Source organism: Schistocerca cancellata, chromosome 6 (assembly GCF_023864275.1).
Source record: "Schistocerca cancellata isolate TAMUIC-IGC-003103 chromosome 6, iqSchCanc2.1, whole genome shotgun sequence".
In the NCBI taxonomy this organism is placed as follows: Eukaryota; Metazoa; Arthropoda; class Insecta; order Orthoptera; family Acrididae; genus Schistocerca; species Schistocerca cancellata.
Genome location: NC_064631.1, coordinates 228,526,505 through 228,547,380, shown reverse-complemented (window position 1 = coordinate 228,547,380; position 20,876 = coordinate 228,526,505). Strand labels below are relative to the sequence as shown.

Here is a 20,876-nt window from a genome sequence, read left to right as displayed (position 1 = left end):
GCTCTGCCCGTGAGTGGACATGTGGCTGCTCCTTCAACAAGGTCCGAGCAGGCACACTGGGGGAGGGGTTTATTAGTTATTGGGAGCTCCAACGTTAGGCGGGTGATGGAGCCCCTTAGGGAAATAGCGGAAAGGTCGAGGAAAAAGGTCAGTGTTCACTCTGTCTGCTTGCCGGGGGGTCTCATCCGAGATGTGGAGGAGGCCCTGCCGGCAGCGATAGAGAGCACTGGGTGCACCCGACTGCAAATTGTTGCTCATGTCGCCACCAATGACTCCTGCCGTCTGGGTTCAGAGGTCATCCTCAGTTCGTACAGGCGGTTGGCGGAATTCATTAAGGCACAAAGCCTCACTCGTGGGGTGGAATCAGAGCTAATTATTTGTAGTATCATTCCCAGAACCGATCGTGGTCCTCTGGTTTGGAGCCGAGTAGAAGGCTTAAACCAGAGGCTCAGACGATTCTGCGGAGATCTGGGGTGAAAATTTCTCGACCTCCGCTATCAGGTGGAGAAATGTAGGGTCCCCCTGAATAGGTCAGGCATGCACTACACGCCGGGAGTGGCTACAAGGGTAGCGGAGTATGTGTGGAGTGCACATGGGGGTTTTTTAGGTTAGAGAATTCCCTTCCTAGGCCTGACAAGACGCCTCCTGAGACACGGCAAGGAAGGAGTAGGCAAAATGCAACAGGGAATAACAATATTAATGCACTAATAGTAAACTGCAGGAGTGTCTATAGAAAGGTCCCAGAACTGCTGTCATTAATAAACGGTCACAACGCCCATATAGTACTAGGGACAGAAAGTTGGCTGAAACCAGACATAAACAATAATGAAATCCTAAACTCAGATTGGAGTGTATACCGCAGAGACAGGCTGGACAGTGAAGGGGGATGCGTGTTTATAGCGATAAAAAGTGCAACAGTATCGAAGGAAATTGATGGAGATCCGAAATGTGAAATAATTTGGGTGAAGGTCACGGTTAAAGCAGGCTCAGACATGGTAATTGGATGTCTCTATAGGCCCCCTGGCTCAGCAGCTGTTGTGGCTGAGCACCTGAAGGATAATTTGGAAAATATTTCGAGTAGATTTCCCCACCATGTTATAGTTCTGGGTGGAGATTTTAATTTGCCGGATATAGACTGGGAGACTCAAACGTTCATAATGGGTGGCAGGGACAAAGAATCCAGTGAAACTTTTTTAAGTGCTTTATCTGAAAACTACCTTGACCGGTTAAACAGAGAACCGACTCGCGGCGATAACATATTAGACCTTCTGGTGACAAACATACCCGAACTATTTGAAACAGTTAACGCAGAACAGGGAATCAGTGATCATAAAGTAGTTATGGCATCGATGATTTCAGCTGTAAATAGAAATATTAAAAAAGGTAGGAAGATTTTTCTGTTTAGCAAAAGTGATAAAAAGCAGATTACAGAGTACCTGACGGCTCAACACAAAAGTTTTGTCTCAAGTACAGATAGTGTTGAGGATCAGTGGACAAAGTTCAAAACCATCGTACAATATGCGTTAGATGAGTATGTGCCAAGCAAGATCGTAAGAGATGGAAAAGAGCCACCGTGGTACAACAACCGAGTTAGAAAACTGCTGCGGAAGCAAAGGGAACTTCACAGCAAACATAAACATAGCCAAAGCCTTGCAGACAAACAAAAATTACACGAAGCGAAATGTAGTGAGAGGAGGGCTATGCGAGAGGCGTTCAGTGAATTCGAAAGTAAAGTTCTGTGTACTGACTTGGCAGGAAATCCTAAGAAATTTTGGTCTTATGTCAAAGCGGTAGGTGGATCAAAACAAAATGTCCAGACACTCTGTGACCAAAATGGTACTGAAACAGAGGATGACAGACTAAAGGCCGAAATACTATATGTCTTTTTCCAAAGCTGTTTCACAGAGGAAGACTGCACTGTAGTTCCTTCTCTAGATTGTCGCACAGATGACAAAATGGTAGATATCGAAATAGACAACAGAGGGATAGAGAAACAATTAAAATCACTCAAACGAGGAAAGGCCACTGGACCTGATGGGATACCAGTTCGATTTTACACAGAGTACGCGAAGGAACTTGCCCCCCTTCTTGCAGCGGTGTACCATAGGTCTCTAGAAGAGCGTAGCGTTCCAAAGGACTGGAAAAGGGCACAGGTAATCCCCGTTTTCAAGAAGGGACATCGAACAGATGTGCAGAACTATAGACCTATATCTCTAACGTCGATCAGTTGTAGAATTTTGGAACACGTATTATGTTCGAGTATAATGACTTTTCTGGAGACTAGAAAACTACTCTGTAGGAATCAGCATGGGTTTCGAAAAAGACGGTCGTGTGAAACCCTGCTCACGCTATTCGTCCACGAGACTCAGATTGCCATAAACACGGGTTCACAGGTAGATGCCGTGTTTCTTGACTTCCTCAAGGCATTCGATACAGTTCCCCACAGTCGTTTAATGAACAAAGTAAGAGCATATGGACTATCAGACCAATTGTGTGATTGGATTGAAGAGTTCCTAGATAACAGAACGCAGCATGTCATTCTCAATGGAGAGAAGTCTTCCGAAGTAAGAGTGATTTCAGGTGTGCCACAGGGGAGTGTCATAGGACCTTTGCTATTCACAATATACATAAATGACCTTGTGGATGACATCGGAAGTTCACTGAGGCTTTTTGCAGATGATGCTGTGGTGTATCGAGAGGTTGTAACAATGGAAAATTGAACTGAAATGCAGGAGGATCTGCAGCGAATTGACGCATGGTGCAGGGAATGGCAATTGAATCTCAATGTAGACAAGTGTAATGTGCTGTGAATACATAGAAAGATAGATCCCTTATCATTTAGCTACAAAATAGCAGGTCAGCAACTGGAAGCAGTTAATTCCATAAATTATCTGGGAGTACGCATTAGAAGTGATTTAAGATGGAATGATCATATAAAGTTGATCGTCGGTAAAGCAGATGCCAGACTGAGATTCATTGGAAGAATCCTAAGGAAATGCAATCCAAAAACAAAGGAAGTAGGTTACAGTACGCTTGTTTGCCCACTGCTTGAATACTGCTCAGCAGTGTGGGATCCGTACCAGATAGGGTTGATAGAAGAGAGAGAGAAGATCCAACGGAGAGCTGCGCGCTTCGTTACAGGATCATTTAGTAATTGCGAAAGCGTTATGGAGATGATAAATAAACTCCAGTGGAAGACTCTGCAAGAGAGATACTCAGTAGCTCGGTACGGGCTTTTGTTAAAGTTTCTAGAACATACCTTCACCAAGGAGTCAAGCAGTATATTGCTCCCTCCTACGTATATCTCGCGAAGAGACCATGAGGATAAAATCAGAGAGATTAGAGCCCACACAGAAGCATACCAACAATCCTTCTTTCCACGAACAATACAAGACTGGAATAGGAGGGAGAACCGATAGAGGTACTCAGGGTACCCTCCGCCACAAACAGTCGGGTGGCTTGCGGAGTATGGATGTAGATGTAGATGTAGATGTAGATGTAGAATCTATGGAATATCACAACTGAACTTTCTTTTATTTAGGTCCGTGGTTTAAAGGTGGCCCTACTGGACTTCTTGCGACAGTTCTGTCCTCAAGATAAGGATCTCTTCCGCCTGGTTGTTCTTCATTTTAGTATGTTTGGAGATGCTGCAAATTTGTGGGAAGCTGATGCTGATGAAGCCATAAGTAGTGCACTGACCTCAGTGGATGAGAACAGACAATTACCTAATACAAGTGATGTTAAACAGTTGCTTCAGAAAGCTGTAATTAATTACAGTGATGCAGCACGGTATTACTTGAAGGTAAGGTTACCAGACTTGTGAAAACAAATTCATTTCCTTACATTTGACAATAACTGCACAATAAATATTATTGATAGAGTACTGTGCATCACTAATTTTCCTAATGTTTCATTGATTTACTCCATTGCACTCAGCTGGCATAATGTAGCCATAAAGGTGTGTGTTACTACTAAATTATTTACATACTACAGAGACTTACCATTAACATATGATTAATGCAATATATTCATAAATGAGAAACACAAACCATGGATGCTTCACAGTAGTGAAGTGAATAGTGTAGAACAACTGGAGTCTGTGTTTCTCAGTTATAAATGTGAAGTTGTTCTATCAAATATGAAGTTGGTTAATAGTATCAAAGAAAATTCAATTGAGAAACCTAATAAATATGATGTGGAATTGCTGGCCCTATGCTTACCTCCAGGATGCACACATAAAAGTAAAGATGATATTTCTGTGGGTTTTATACTATTAATTCCTTCCTCAGGGAGGAGATGAATAGGGAGGAGAAAGTTAGAAAGGAAAGGCAGATCATTCAGACCCCAGAATGAGCAGATGTTGCACAGTGGGACGAAACTGCCAGACTGAGTGAGGTGATACAGTGGTTAGCACACTGGACTCTCATTCGGGAGGACAATGATTCAAACTGGTCCCCAGCCATCTAGGTTAATTTTTTCTGTGATTTCCCTAAATCACTGTAGGCAAATGCCAGGATGGTTCCTTTGAAAGGGCACAGCTGATTTCCCTCCACAACTTTGACACAATCTTAGCTTGTGCTCCATCTCTAATGACCTCCATGTCAGTGGGACATTAAGCCCAATCTTTCCTTAATTTGCCAGCACCACTCCTTCTTGCTGCAACCATCTTGCTTGATAATGTGCACAAACACTACAAATTCTGTGCACAATGTACATATCCAAACTCACGAAACTTACAAATAAAAATTAGCTGTATGTTTGGTGATCTTCATTTGTGAGTACTATCAAAATTGTACAACATATCACTTCACTTTAATGGTATGTTACATCTGTCTATTGGCGGTACTAAACATTCTGCCTCCTGAAGATAAGAACAGACCAGAAATTCTGTCTAATATTTATTAGTTTTCTCAATGAGATCTGAAGATATTCAACCAAACAGTGAGAGAAGAATTCATTCATTCATCCATCCATCCATCCATCCATCATGTTCTATAGATCTCCCACCAAGAGGGAGAACCTTCCAGGATGTATAGTGAGGCAAGGTATACATTAACGAAAGACAAGGAAGAATGGAATATACATTATGCTTGTAAGTTAGATATAGCAAGTGAGAATATATTAATATGTTTCATAAATTATCTATAGATTGGAAAAACAGAATTGGATGACTCAACAACTGAATGTTTGAGTAGGAAGTGAGGGGTCTCTCTCTCTCTCTCTCTCTCTCTCTCTCTCTCTCTCTCTCTCTCTGTGTGTGTGTGTGTGTGTGTGTGTGTGTGTGTGTGTCTTTCTTTTCATACACAATGTTCTCTCTTTTCAAATAACATGAACTTGTAATACAATCTGAACAGTTCTTATGTACTGTGACTGTTGATGATCAAAGGTAGTACATTTAAGTAAAGTCTTTATGTGGGAAAACTGAACAGGAATCCACAGTTATTAAATAACCAGTGAATTTGCAACAAGAACTTTAGAATAGTCGTAGTTCTAAATAGTTATAAAGACTATGTCATATTACATACAGTAAGATGGTTTAAGCTAGATGAAAGCAATAATAATGTTCTTAGTTCCAGTTGTAATTTGTACATGTAATATACTTAAATCAAAAGGGCATGTGATGTATTTAACACCTTCAAAAATTATTTAGTTGTAGATGGTTAATGTCGGTACAAGCCGGGTAGACTGTTGTTCGATGATTTAATCGTGCATATATCTCAACATGGTGGAACTGGACTACACGAAAAGTCTTTCTTACAACTAGTGATAAACTTTCTTGAATGTGGTCACAGAAGAAATAGCAAAGAAATGTAACAGCTTCTGAGAATTCATGTCACAACTTAATGTTAATTCACCAGAAACAGTATATTCAAGTTATCCTGTAACTATGCAGTAAAAGCTGAAAACTAACCTATGCACATGATGCGTACAAAATAACAGTACATAACAGCAAATGATTGCTAAATCAGCCCCCTCAATGGAAGAGGAGCATTATCCAAAAAGGAGGCTGGAAAATGGTGCATGCCGCTGTGGGAATCGCTGTGGGAATCGCTGTTGATGGAGTCGGTGCTGGTGGCATTGGTGTTGTTGACTAGGCAGCTGTTAAATGAAGCTGGAGCCTTGTAAATTCCTGAAATATATATGCTGGCTTGACCCTGACAATGTAAATCGTGATTGTTTCCTGTTAATCAAAATGTCAAGTGCTTTTTTCTCCCCTTGTGAGTACGCAATGTGGGCTTGTGTGTAGAGATAGTTTGATGCCCTCTGTCCATGACATGGGAACAGGTATTGAGGTTGTGAGGCACAAAAGTAGAGGCTGTTCCCCGTCTGGAAGGCTGGTTGGAGCGGATCAGGATTATGCAGTTTCTGAGTTGATGTATGAAATCAGGCTGATCTTGATCTGGCGATGGTAGAGTATTCGAGTCCACAAATTCTCCTGGTAGACAAAACACCTCACTGTACACTAGCTCAGTCAATGAAGCATCTAAGTGTATAAGTGTTCCTGAGGCTCAGTAGGACCATGGTAAGGGCATTAGTCCACTCAGTGTCATGGCACATCAGTGCTGCTTTAAGTGAACGATTTTATGTCTCAGTTATCTCTATGCTGGCTGGGTCATAGCTCATCATTTTGTGGTGGATTATGCCACAAAATATTGCAAATTAGGTGAATAGATGGCACTGAAATTGCCGCCAAGGTCTGTCATGCTGTGCAGTGGAAAGCCGAATCATAATGCTCAGTGTGATACAAAAGCGGAGGGTAAAGTTTCCGCTGAAATATTGTTAGCCGGTGCAGCTTCTGGTCAGTAGGTTAAATGGTCTATCACCGAGTAGATAAAATTGGCCATTGAATGATGGTAATGGCCCAGCATCGTTGATGTGGGCATGAGTGAAGCAGGTGGTCGTGTTTGAAAGGTTTCCTACAGGTACGTGCATATGTCAGTGAATCTTCCTGTACTGACATTTAATGCAACTCCTCACCCATACATGGCAGTCTTTTTGCGTCCCTGATCATACATAACAATTTGTCACCAGTTGTATGCCAGGGTGACTCAGTTCATCTAAAGTCGCATGTATGTTTCTTCTGAATGCAACTGGTAGGAAAGCATGAGATTTTGAGGTGGAAATGTCATAATGCAGTTTAACATCAGTTCCAGGAATCTCAGTTAGCTGCAACTCTAATGGTGATTATGCTGCTGTTACTAGTTCCTGTTGTTCCTGGTCTGTTTGTTGTGCTTCAGCAAATGTAGTGTAACTGATTGCGCTGGAGATGCTGCTGACCCAAGAGATGATTGGGCACCACATTCTTACTACCAGAAACGTGTTGAACATTGGTGCTAAACTATAAGATGAACATGAGCTGGTCATGCTACCTTAGGAAACAAGTCATGCTGTTCTGATGAAAGGCATAGGTCAGCAGTTTGTGATCTGTATACATGATAAAATCTTTGGGTATCAGCTGAGGCCTGAAGCTTTTAATTGCTTTGTACATGGCTAGAAGTTTCTGGTCATATGTACTCCATTTCTGTTGTGAGGGTGACAAATTGTGCGAAAACAATGCTACTGGTTGCAATGCTTCATCGCAATATTACTGTAGCACTGCACCAACTGCCATCTGACTAGCATCAACTACCAGTGCTAAGGGTGCATTAGGCTCAGGGTGCGTGATGCTCTTTTTGGTTTCTTCAGATTCTGAGGTCATACTATCAGTTCATGTTATGTGTGAGTTGCCCTTAGTCTTTGGGCCAGAATGTGCTGCAGTAAATGGCTCTTGAAGCTCAGCCAAGTGTGGCATGTGACATCGGTAGAAATTTAACATGCCCAGGAATCAGCACAGTTCTTGGCGGTGCTATCCCGTGTGATCTGCAAGATAATGTCTGCCCTCTCAGATAGTGGTGGTGATCCTCCTGATGATATTCTATGTCTCAAGAAAACCACTTATGCCTTGCCAAAGATACATCTTTCTGTGTTGAGGACAATGCCATGCTATTCCAGCCATTTGAACGCTTCTACTAAATGTTGACAATGCTGCTCGGATGAGGCCAAAAAATTCAGAATGTCATCAAGATAGGTGAAGCAAAAAGACAGACCTTATAGCACTGAGTCAATAAACCTTTGCCATGTTTATGTGAAATTCTGGAGACCAAATGTCTTAAACATGCTCTCAGATCGTCCAAATGGTGTAATTATATCTGTCTTCAGGATTTCCTGTGCCACCACGAATATCTGCATGTATGCTTTAATACAGTCTAGTACACTGAAGATATTGGCACTACTCAACATGTAATTGTAATCACACAACAATGGCACAGGGTCTCTGTCTGGTATCATTCTGGTGTTAAAAGCTCTCTTTTACCACATTCAGTGCTTTTTGGGAGGATTTGCACACCTCAGTGAAACTGAGGATTATGCGGGCACTAGTATAGTTACTAGTAAGGCCATTCAAGCCAGACATGCCTCAGCAGATGGGCGTGACAAAGCCTTTCCCACACCTTGCTGACCATCTAACAAAAATGCCATGTCCTTGGACCAAAAAGTGGCACCCTCACCAATGTACTCGGGGACTGTGGGTTAACAATCTACATCCCGTAACACTTTGAGTTCTGGCTGTTTATACAAATCTACTCAAATCTACTTACCCCATTACCAGCTCATTTTCTCAGTCTCCTTCACTCAGTCTCAGAAATTTTTGACAGGACTTTTTCCCTTTGGTACAGATTCAGTAATAATCATAAATATGTATTTCTCAGACAGAAATAAAGATTATTATTTCCTCTTTGAATACATGTCACTTATTGTGGCTGCTTTGTAACCTTTCCTCAGCACAATCAAAACTAAAGAAGAGGGTCCTGTAGCAGCAACTGGAATCGTGCTCTGACTTTCAGTGCTTGATTCTGAAATAGTGTGTATATGATGAATTAATGTAAGTGACATTTAGCATAAGTGCAAAAAAATGAGAAAAGGAAATATTGCAATAAATGATTTCATCTGAGAACTTGTGCAGGAAGTATAAGTGAAAAATTTAAAAGATTACAGCAATTGTCCTACACGATATAGATTCAGCATAAGTTGGATCGTCATCTGTGCCATTGCTGTCAAAAATATCACTCAGTGGGCTACCGCTTGACATATTGGTTCGAATAAGAATACCCTCACATTGGTGTCTCATAGTCAGCTGCCACATATGCTTGTTCCGCAATGCCAAAAGCTTTGTGGTGTGTTCAAGTGGCAGAAATGTGTACTACAAGTATTTGTCTGCCTTCTGAGAACTTCGGGACCAGTAATACTACACGTAGGAGCTAGGAGCTGAATGAAGAAATCTGCCCTTAGTATTTCGAGTGTGGAAGTTCTTGCTATGATGCAGCAAACGAATATTATGGGAATGCCATTCTTTGCACTGCCAACAGCAGTGGCACTCTAAGTGTTAAACCAAACTGACAGACTTCAAGAAGAAAACCGATATGGGCAATAGGGCGACAACTTTAGGATGGAGATGGATAATGAGAATTGGATCTTGGAATTTACAAATCCTCTAGAAGAGTGGTAAACAATAACAAGCTGTACCAGAGTTTAACAATTATAAACTGGACAGCATGACAATGAGTGAAGTTCATAGGAATGAGTTGATGAAACCAGAATACCAGAGGAGATGACTTTTCTCTATTCAGGTAAACCAAATGAAGATGATGGTCACATGAATGGCACTGGTATTATGCTAAACAAAATGGTGAAGAGTAGTCTGCTGGACTGGAAATCAATATGTGATAGAATTATAACAATGTGGGTAAAATTTCAGTGCAGAATGTAACCGTCGTCTCAAATACAATTTATTTATGCATATAATATAATGGTTAATTACAGTGAAATAATCATAATTGGAAGACTGCTAAGAACATCTATATCAATACTTCATTTTTAGTTCAGAGGCAACATGAAGAATCAAAGGGTTTACACCGCACCTATAAACTGTATAGCAGATGATTCACTGTTCACATCACTGTCCACACCAGTCCCCTCCATGTATCAATGGCATTTGGGATTGAAACATACACAGTGTCCAAAACAAGTTGACTAGCAGTTCCCCTGAAGGCATGGGTGGTGCTGGTGGGTGTGGTGGTGATGGTGATGGTGGTGGTGGTGGAAGATCAGATGTGTCCTGTGTCCTCATAGAACTGCATGTAGGATGTACCTTAGTTGTAGCTGGAATGAAGGCTGACCTGAGTCTGTCAATGGGTATTATGATAGAAGAGCCATTGATATCGACATTGAATGTTTTGTCGTGGCATGCAAAGACCATGTATTGACCATCATATGGTGGTTGAAGAGGTTTTCAAGTAGCATCATATCAAGCAGATAATCGGTGTAGACATAATAGAACTCTAATCTATAATTATGTCATCCATGAAGCACTGGAAAATCTGGCAGCATTTTACAGTCCAAATGCATTCACACAAATTGACAAAAACTGAATGGAGTGCAAACGACAATTTTCAGCCTATCTTACAGTTCAATTGGTATATGGTAAGAAGATAGATCAAGTTGACCATGGAAAATACAGTTTTACCATTTACAGTTTTGGATATGTGGCGGAGGATAATGTTCAGTTATCATTCTGGCATTAAGTTGACAATAGCCACCATATGGGCACCACCCATTATTCTTCTTAGAAAGTATGTGGAGTAGAGAGGCCCAGCTACTACGGTATTTGAAGAGTGGCAGATCCCTTGTGCGAACACAAATGAGAACTCTTGCTTTGTGATCTTTAGTATTTCCAAATGCAGAGAGTGATGCTGTGCATGATGTGGGAGTGCTGGTGTGGTTGCAGTACAAGGTACTGTTGAGTGTGGTATGGTGCTAGAGAAATGGACAGGTGATTTCAGGGAACTGATGAAGTGGGTCATTATATGGTGAATCACCTGCAGTCAGTTTGATGTCAACATGTTTGGTATTCCCGTCTGGGTTGGGGATTTTCTCTGCCCGGGGACTGGGTGTTTGTATCATTTCATCATCATCATCCTCATCATTCGTGACAGTGGCTAGATTGGACTGTAAGAAAAATTGGACTGTGGAAATATTGGGACTTAGTATGGGCGCTGATGACCGCGCAGTTGAGCGTGCGGGCTTTCAAATAGAAAATGAAATGAGGTGGCCCTCAACTATGTGCCCTGCAACTCAATGTTGAAATATTAAAAGTTTTGGCTGGTTTCATTGTCTGGGGGCTGGGATACGTAATTGCCGCATTACAGGCCAAATACTGTTGAGTCTACAGTATACGATAAGAGAACACACATAAATCGAATGGTCGAAGGTTTCTATCACTCGGCAACTGCGAATTATGAATGTAACATATAAATTTTTGAATGAAAGATTGCAATTAAATAAAATCTGCAGGTACTTTTTTAATGACTTTAAATGATGAGTACGATAGTAGAAGTACTTTTGAGACTGTGGTATACTTCTGCAAAACACTTATTGGTGTCGATGGTCCAGCAATTAAATAAAATATAAGTTGAATAACAGGGAAACAATAGATTCCTACTGCATGTAATTAACTATGAACAACAACATAGCTCGCAAAATATTCACTTCTAAGCGCACACTATGTCTTCGTTGTATAAACCATGGAAATCTTACAAGTGCACAAGTCGACACTCCGAAGTATTTCTATCTGCCGTGACCATGCGCAAACTGCTCCACTCTCCAAGTCCTTCCCACGACTGTGCATCCATCGCACCATTGCATCCAGCACTTCCGTGTCCTGTGTCATACTCTCCAGCACTTTTTGTCCGAACTCACTTCCATCCAGTCTCCCCATTCACGAGTGCTGTGATTGGCTAGAGCGCTTGTGCCATGTCTTCATGCCAACGCACCCACACAACATAATGAAACACATTCGAACTACTGGATTTACATTTAAATAACTTGAAATTATATAAATATTCCTACGGCTGGACCATAAACATGCTCCAACACACATTGTTAGATATATAAACAAATTAAATAAACATATATCAAAGGAATAGAACAAAAGGTAGGCCAGTAGCCTAATGTCTCTATGCTTTCTAAAACACAGTAAATATTTAACCAATTTCTTCATGAATAGTATACACCAGATATAAACAAAGACATAGATGAATTAATATATTTATAAGCATGCTGCCACCGTTTTTTCGTGTCACTGTGGAGCACTTATGGCCTTACACGATCGATAATAATCGACCACTTTGACCTCCAATAACTCATTTACTATTCAAGTTACATGCCTGTAATTTATACCAATTTAGGTTTACACTAATAGCTTTCTAAAGGCATGTCTATTGACAAAATCGGATGAAACATTTAGATTTTGGAAATTTGTTCCTAGGTGTTACTTGTATAATTTACCATCAGATACTAAACTTTAAACTAATAAAGATATTGAAGATCTCATTACACCATAAGAATTGTCGTGCAAATAATAGTAATGTACATGTTTTGGTTTGAGGTATCATGATTCATCTGGCTACTATTAATTTTTGTATGAACTGTGAAATGTCTGCCATTAAGGTTTCACACAGTCCGCCATCTTTGGCCTTCCCGGCACACAGCATCACCAACGAATTCTCAGCCACATGCTCAATGGACCACGTGCTACAGCTGTTGTGAGGCACCACGCGGATGCTAACGAGCTCAGCCCTGCCGCGTGGTCCGAGCAGTGGCCGCCAGCTCTGAACTTAGAATATTTCCAGGGTGCCGCAGCTCACCTGTTACCTCACAAGGCCCCCACAAACCAAACGTCATCATCATCAATGTGTTTGGCATGGTGTTGGTGCCCATGACTAGACGTCTGTGGTTTAGAACCAAGCAGGCATTGATTGCAAAGACCTGGCAGGAGACTGTATAAAGATAAGAAGTTCACACCAACATTGGGGTACAGTACATCAGCAATAATGAATCTTCATTCTAATTCAAGACTGAAGTTTAGATGTAAGTTGATGTAACCGTAAGTCTTAATGAAAGGTCAATTCACAGTGTAGGGTGATTGCCATCGACATTCTGCCATGGCAGATAAGAAGGAGGGTAAACTGAGAGATGAGCTCCTGTGTCAATGAGAAACTGTGGCTTAATAGAGTGTTGTGTTATAAACAATTGATGGGGCTGTGCAGTTCGCAATTGATTGCCATCCCTGCTGATTTCTGCCAGTGTTTACCTTGTCGCAGGGTAGTTGACACTGCCAAGATTCAGCTCCAAATTTGATACTAGCTGATATTCTCCATGGGGACCAACACTTTTTTCTGCTGAAAGAGCATTACTTTAGCAATGCTTGTGTGGAGCACGTTATTTATAGGGCCACAGGTTGCTTAGGAAGTTCAGTTACTTGTATTTGCTGTGCTTCCAGAGAAATCTCTGTTTGGCAGAGAGAGTTGTGACACGCATCAAAGGATACATCACGACTATTCTGTCAGCTGTCTGAACTGGAGTGTTGAGGTTACCAGTGCAGACAGTGAGTATTTTCTGTGTGCCCACAGGTAGGCATGACAGCCAAATATTCCACAGAATATTGTTAACTGCATTGCCTGCCAATTTGTGAAGCTGATGAAGTAGTTGAGTTGGTGTGCAGTCACCAAGTTCCCCAGTTCGGAGCAATTTTTTGAGTCATTAGCTTCTGGCTGTGACAAATGTGTTACAAATGCATGCTTGATAGAGGCATATTTTTCAGTCATTAGTGGTGAAGTAAGGATGTCTCATACTTCCATAGCCATTTGCTTGTTAAGTGCAGCCACCACATAACTCTATTTAGTTTAATCTGAGATGATGTAGGGCAAGACAAAGTGGCTCTTAAGTTGGATGAACCACAGTACTGGATTAGCTGACTGGAAGGGTGGGCGTTTCACCACAGTCATACAAAGGATCAAGTTCGTTGCTGGTAATTTGAGTACTTGTTATGGGAAACATTGATTACGTATGAGAAACATTGATTACATAGTGCAGTTGTCCACAGGAGAATTTGTGCATCACAGTTGATGTGAAAATGTACATATGATGTGTTTTATCATTCTGGCATATGATGCAATCATTCCAGCAGCTTGATTCAGAAACTCAGAGTCACCATATGATTTTGAAAATACATTTTTATGCACACAAAATAATAGTTAATTACAATTAAGTAGTCACGATCATAAGACTGCTAAGAACATATAGATCACTGCTTTATTTTTAGCATGGAGAATCAAAAAGTTTACACTCTACAAATCAGTTATGTAGCAGATAAATTCAGTGCTCACATTACTGTCCACGTAACTATTATTCAATTCTATGTTCCAAGTGAACAAGCAGAGATGAATGTCAAAACCCATGTCTCTGCTGAACTACAAGCAGCACTGAAAGGCACATACTGAGATATTATCATTGTTATGAGGGACATTAACACAAAAGTGGACATGGAAAATCTTGGGATGGGACTCGCAATGGGAAGATGTGGAGTTGAAGAGGCAAATGCAAATGATGAATTTTTTATGGAGGTTTTTGGGAACAGCAAGGTACCCATAGGAGGAATAGTTTCCACACAAAAATTTCCATAAAAACTTGTTGGTGTCAACCAATCACAGGGTGCAGAATCAATTGATTCAGTTCCACAAGTGGGAAATGTAAAAGATCATTGTTAGGGGCTAGGAATAAAAGGGGAGCAGTGACCACCATTTGATGCTAGCTAAAGTGCACTTGAAAATCACAGCTACAAAAAATAAATCTGATGACTATAAGAAGCCATTAAATACCTCACAGCTACTTAAGGTACCTAAGATCAAACAGAAATTTAGACTGGAACTGCAAAATAGATATAAAGTACTCAATATGATGGAGGATGGAGTAGAAAAGCAATGCCACTGCTAAAAGGGCAGTTGTGTTCACAGACAGTAAAAGAAAAGACTGAATGAGCAAGGACATGTGGGAGAAAGCAAAAAAATTGAAAGCATAAATGAACATAATGAAACCAGGAGCGAAAAAATGAGCTCCATGTAGAATATACTAGAGTAGATCAAGAGATGAAAATGAGTGTAAGATTAGACTGAAGGAAATGGTAAAATGATCTTGCAACATGAACTGAGAGAGCTGCAAAGAAAGGAGACATGAAGGAGCTTTACCAGGCCACAAGAGTGCTAGGGAGGCAGATGGGACCAATAAACTGTACAGCGAAAAGCAAGTTAGGAATCTAGCCCACAGATGAAACTGCACATTGGGAAAGATAGCATGAAAATTTTGAAAAGGTGATGATAACTGCAAGAATCAAGACAGCGGTGCCTTCCAGAGAGCAGATAAAAGTTGCTCTAAAGCAAACAGAATGTTGTAATGCCCCTGGCTGTGACAATATTTCACCAGAACTGCTGAAAGGTGAAAGACACATTAGATTTATCATGCCCTGTGTTTGAGGAGATCTTGAATAGAGAAGAAATGGAAGACAGGAATTAATAAAACTTATAAAAAAAGGGAGACATCACAAATTGCAATAAGTGGAGAGGGATCATGTTGTTATCCTTTCCTAGAAATGTACTGTCATGAATCACCCTAAACATATGGAATATATGGCTAGTCTACATGGTGTTTCACAATCCATGTTACACACTTATAGAGGTTGTAGAGGGTACCTAGTAGCTCAAGTTCAATGTAGGAACCCATGTCCAGAAATGTCATCCAGTGACACTACAAATTATTAAAGTTATAGGCATCGACACCTGTAAGTGTGTGTACGAGGGCTATTCAGAAAGTAAGGAACGTTTCTGTCTGACACCGCTAGGCACGTGCCGATCACGTTTATTTTGGTATGTGCATGCTTGGCAGCTCAGTCGACATCCATCTGTGACAGTGGGAATGTCCTTGCAGGTCTGTTGTGTGTGTGTTTTTTTTTTAAATATTCGAATTTGAAACGTGCGCTACAATCGAAAATCCTGCCAGTTGTGAGGTGTGGTCTGTAATATGGTTTCTGTTGGCAAAAAACCTAAAACCTTTAGAAATTTATTGTGAATTGTGTGAAGTACACGGAAACAACGTAATGATTGAATGTTCCGTCTGGAAAAGGTGCATTCGGTTTAAAAATGGCCGAACCAATGTTCATAATGAAGAGAAGAGTGGACACCCGAGCATTGTGACTGACGATCTTGTCGCTAAAGTTGATGAAACGATTCGTGAAAACCTAAATGATTAATGGAAAATCTCATATAAAATGTGAAACAAATACTAGCAAAGAGATAGAGGGGCTGGCCAGTACTTAGCTTAGTACAGCCGATAGATACACAAAAAACAGAACCGAAAATTTACGTTCCTAGCTTTCAGAACAAATGTTCCTTCATCGGGGAGGAGAGAGGGGAAAGAAAGGGAAGAAGGGAAAGGAGATTCAGTTACTCACAACCCAGGTTATGAAGCAACAGGGAAAGGAAAATAGGGAGGGTAGCAAGGATGGAGGCATGGTTGTCAGAGGGAAGTGTGAGTAACTGAATATCCTTTCCCTTCTTCCCTTTCTTTCCCCTCTCTCCTCCCTGATGAAGGAACATTTGTTCTGAAAGCTAGGAATGTAAATTTTCGGTTCTGTTTTTTGTGTATCTATCGGCTGTACTGAGCTGAGGTAAGTACTGGCCAGCCCCTCTATCTCTTTGATTCGTGAAAACCATCACTTCACAGTAATGGAGCTTTTGCTTTCTTTTCCACAAGTTTCACAGACTTTGTTGTTTGAAATTGTCACTCAAAAGCTAGGCTACCACAAATTTTGTGTACAATGTGTGCCCAAAATGCTTACAGAGCACCACAAAGAACAGCGAATGGGAGCAATGTTGACATTTCTGGAGGCCTACCACAAACATGGTGATTCATTACTGGATCGAATTGTAACCAGTGATGAGACTTGGGTGAAACACTTCAATTGCGAGACAAAATTACAGTCCACGGAGTGGGGGCACACAAGGTCCCTCCAAAAACCAAGAAAATGTTTGCAAAACCTTGTCAGCAAGGAAGTGTTTTGGAATAGGCAAGGTGTGCTTCTTATTGATTTTCTCAAACATTGAACAGCCATAAATTCTGCCTGGTATTGTCAAACTTTGCACAGACTTAGAAGAGCCGTTCAAAATAAACGTCAAGGAAAACTGACATCTGAAATTTTGTTTTTGCACGACAATGCTCGACCTCATATGGCTAACCGCACTAAAGAACTCCTTAATTCATTCAAATGGGAAATTTTCCTTCATCTGCCCTATGGCTCCGATCTTGTACCAATCGACTTCCACTTGTTTTCAAAGATGAAGAACTGGCTTGCAACACTCTTTGATGATGACATGGAACTCCAGGTGGGTGTGACTCACTGGCTGAAGTCTCAGGCAGCAGAATTTTACAATGAAGGTCCTTCAAAGCTTGTCCACTGCTATGATAAGTGCCTGAATGTGTTTGGTGACTATGTGGAAAAGTAGTATGTCAGTCACTCTTTCAGATGGATATAATAAAATTTATTTCTTGTACTTAGTATTTTTTTTTAAATGCCAAAATGTTCCCTACTTTCTGATAGCCCTCATATATACAGGGTAAATGTATCAATTTGAGGTAGGGGTCCTGTACTGGAAACGAACAAGTTGAAAGTTATAAGCAAAAAGCATTCTGATACTTCTAACAGTGGAATACATGTACTGGTGCTGTTGCTAAGATTGTAGGGTAGGCAACTTTCAGAAGTGGTAGTATGGACCAAAGCAAGGAAAACATGTCCAGTAAATATGAGCTCTAAAATGCATACCTGAGGAACTATGAGTACTTGTTCATCTTAGCTGCTGTGAAACACAGCTCCTCTATTGAACAAATGCTCATAGCTCTGAAGGTATGTATTTTAGAGTCCATGTTTAGTGGACATTTCTACATTGTTTTGGTCTGTACTACCACCACTGAAAGTTGCCTAGCCTACAATCTTAGCAACAACAGTACCAGTGCATGTATTCCACTGGTAGGGGTATTAGAACAATTTTTGCTTATAACTTTCACCTCGTTCGCCTTCAGTACAGGGACCCTTACCTCAAATTGATACATTTATCCTTCTCCATCATCCTATAAAGTTTGTAACATCATCACGGAATCACTATGTATATACATGCAGTTACAGGCAATAGTTCTGTAGCATCATTGGATGATGTTTCTTGATGTAAGTTCATATGTAACACTTGATCTACTAAGTGCACTCTACAACCTCTAGAAGTGTGTAACATGAACTGTGAAACACCCTGTATATGTAGTGTTCAAACAAATTTGACAAAGTTTCAAGAAGAAGTGTGTGGAAGACCATGTCAAATTATGGTACACCATAGGCCAGTGTTCATCAGACTGCAGTCAACAGACCTTGAACTAACACTAAGAGCATCTTAAGAGTGTAATTTCCCTGCTTTTAAACAAACAAAAACACACAGAGAGATAGTAATATATTTAGATGTACTTAATTTTAACTGACATTGGTGAATTTGAGCCTGAGTTAAGTAAAGTAGGCCGTTTACCTCAGGGCAGAGGGGTAAGTAGTACGGCCACTGCGGAGTTAGAGGATGTGAGAAAGGAAATGTTTTTTTGTTTGTCATCCAGTACTGGCAACTCACAGGTGACTTGTGCTGACTGACTGCTGTGGTATAAATTTTGACACCTGGAGGTAACATATATTCATGAATGTGCATTATGGAGATGGTCATCTTAAAATGTGGTACATATTTGTAGGAAAGAATATGAAGCTAAATTAAGGCTGTTGTAGTACAAAGCAGTGAGCAGAAGAAAAATGATGTTCAAAACACTTAGTAAACATTTGTGATTGTCTCTCATACTGCATAATGATTTTAGATTGCTCACATAGACAAAGCAACATACTTCGTCAGGCAATTACAGTGTCACAACTTTAGGGTCAATGAGCGTGGCAGCAATATGAAACAGTGAACAACTGACATGAAGTGTTCCAAATGGCGCTGACTCTTAACGATCAGTACTTGGGGGCTGGCTGCCAACATATCGCAGCATTACTTTGCGCTAGTCTATTAGAGACTCATAACATATTAATTTAGTAAGTTATCAATTAATTATAAGACTAATACACATGTGGCCCACGGTGCCACCCCATAATGTCAGTATTGTCTCTTCAGCAAAAAATGTTTGATGACCGCTGCCTTAGTTTGTTCCAATGCTGCCTCATGTAGCTAGGGCATCTGTGCCCGCACTAAACATGTTCGTGGGCAGGGGCAGGTGGTGTAGGTTACCCGTCATATGGTGTCCTGCTTATGCATGACCTGATTGGCCACCCCTGACTCCTGGCATTCAGCATGTGGAATACGATCATGTACACTGTGTCCCAACTGCAAGACTGCCTGCGCATCATGTGTTTGTCCACCCCTGCCCACCTGTGCCTGTGCCCATCCAGCTGCTCCTGGGAGGGCATATGAGCTGAAACAGCCTAGTATACCTAATAAGACCATGAAAATAATGCAGGTACTGTATAATAGACCAAGGGAAACACATTACCTATTATCTTGGCATATTGGTGCTTGATTATTCTTGAATCTTTAACCATGTCTGTATGCTGTGAAAAGTTCCATCAGATTTATCATCTCAGTGGCAGGTGATGAGCAGTTTACTACAGATATGTCCTTTCACTCTACCAGAAGGTGTTGTATATAAAGTTGGGTACTGTAAAGTTGTGTACCTATTAAATACTGTATGTTGAATCAGTGCTAGTCTGATTACATCAAAGTAACACCTCTCTCCTACTGTCCAGTCACTCCCAGAGACACTCCTCCATATTTAGCCATCTGGAAGACAGAAACTGATTTAGACACAGGCTACACAGGTTAGGTTTTGCTTCCAGAATAAACCTTAGAATGAGAAGTGGAGTTTGGTTGATATGAAAACTCCTGCCAAATGTCTTAATTGACAATGACTCAGTGCTAGAATGCTAGACCCCTGCCTTTTGTCATTGTGCTCTTGTTGGCTGACCTACTCAAGCAAAACAAATCTCATGGTTCATCGTAGAGGTTCAACCTACCAGTACCTTTATCCTACTTTCCTATCTCAGCAGACTCCCATATACATCTTAGTCAGCCAGCAGCTGGGAGAGAGAGAGAGAGAGAGAGAGAGAGAGAGAGAGAGAATGTCCTAACTCAACAGACTCTCATTCACATCTTAGTCAGCCAGCATCTGGGAGAGGGAGAGAGAGAGTGTATGGTAGAGAAAAGTATTGCCACACCCCAGATCTGTTTCCAAACTGAAACCTTCTCTCTACAGTTGAGGGTACATTGTGAAAGTTTCATTCTGGCTTGGGAGAGTGACCCTAAGCACATTTTACTCAATAAGAGTCACTCAGACTCTGTTTAGATAGATGATGAAGCAAAGGTTCTTGGCAGTGAAAAATCTCCTGGATGTCATTGTGGGGTACAATTATTCTTTTCTTGAAATGTTCATAATTGGATTGCGTAATAGTTTATATCAGTAGCTTTATGCAACATGCTGTCTACTGTTGCTTGGGCCTTCATAATGTGACAGAAACCACATTTCATAGGGCATGTGGAGAGAAAAATGGACATCATGTTGCCAACAGGACTGCTGATGCAAGACATTCTGTTGTTTGATTGTGAACATGACACACAGAAAAATTTGAACAATGATAAACTAAAAACCAAAATTCTGTACTAGATTAGCAACAATTTTTATACGTTTTGTTTTATATTTTCACTTAGAATTCTGTAAAAAGAGGAGTTCTGCCTCATTTTGCTAGCTTATCAGTTGCTCAACAGAGGCATCATTTTGAGAGGCATGTCAGTCAGACACGAATCATTCTTTGAAACTGTATTTTTTTACTAGGAATTTATTTCTATGACACTACTTAACTTGCAGTGACAGGCTAAATG

The 20,876-nt window shown here is 40.8% G+C and overlaps 1 protein-coding gene across 1 annotated transcript in view; it reads left to right on the top strand.

Moving 5' to 3' along the window:
- LOC126088260 (spatacsin) overlaps window positions 1–20,876 on the top strand; it is a 388,646-nt gene that overhangs the window by 352,385 nt on the left and 15,385 nt on the right. Inside the window, exon 32 of the mRNA XM_049906389.1 lies at window positions 3,542–3,802. Coding sequence (XP_049762346.1) covers window positions 3,542–3,802 — 261 coding nt within the window. The remainder of the gene's footprint in view (window positions 1–3,541; window positions 3,803–20,876) is intronic.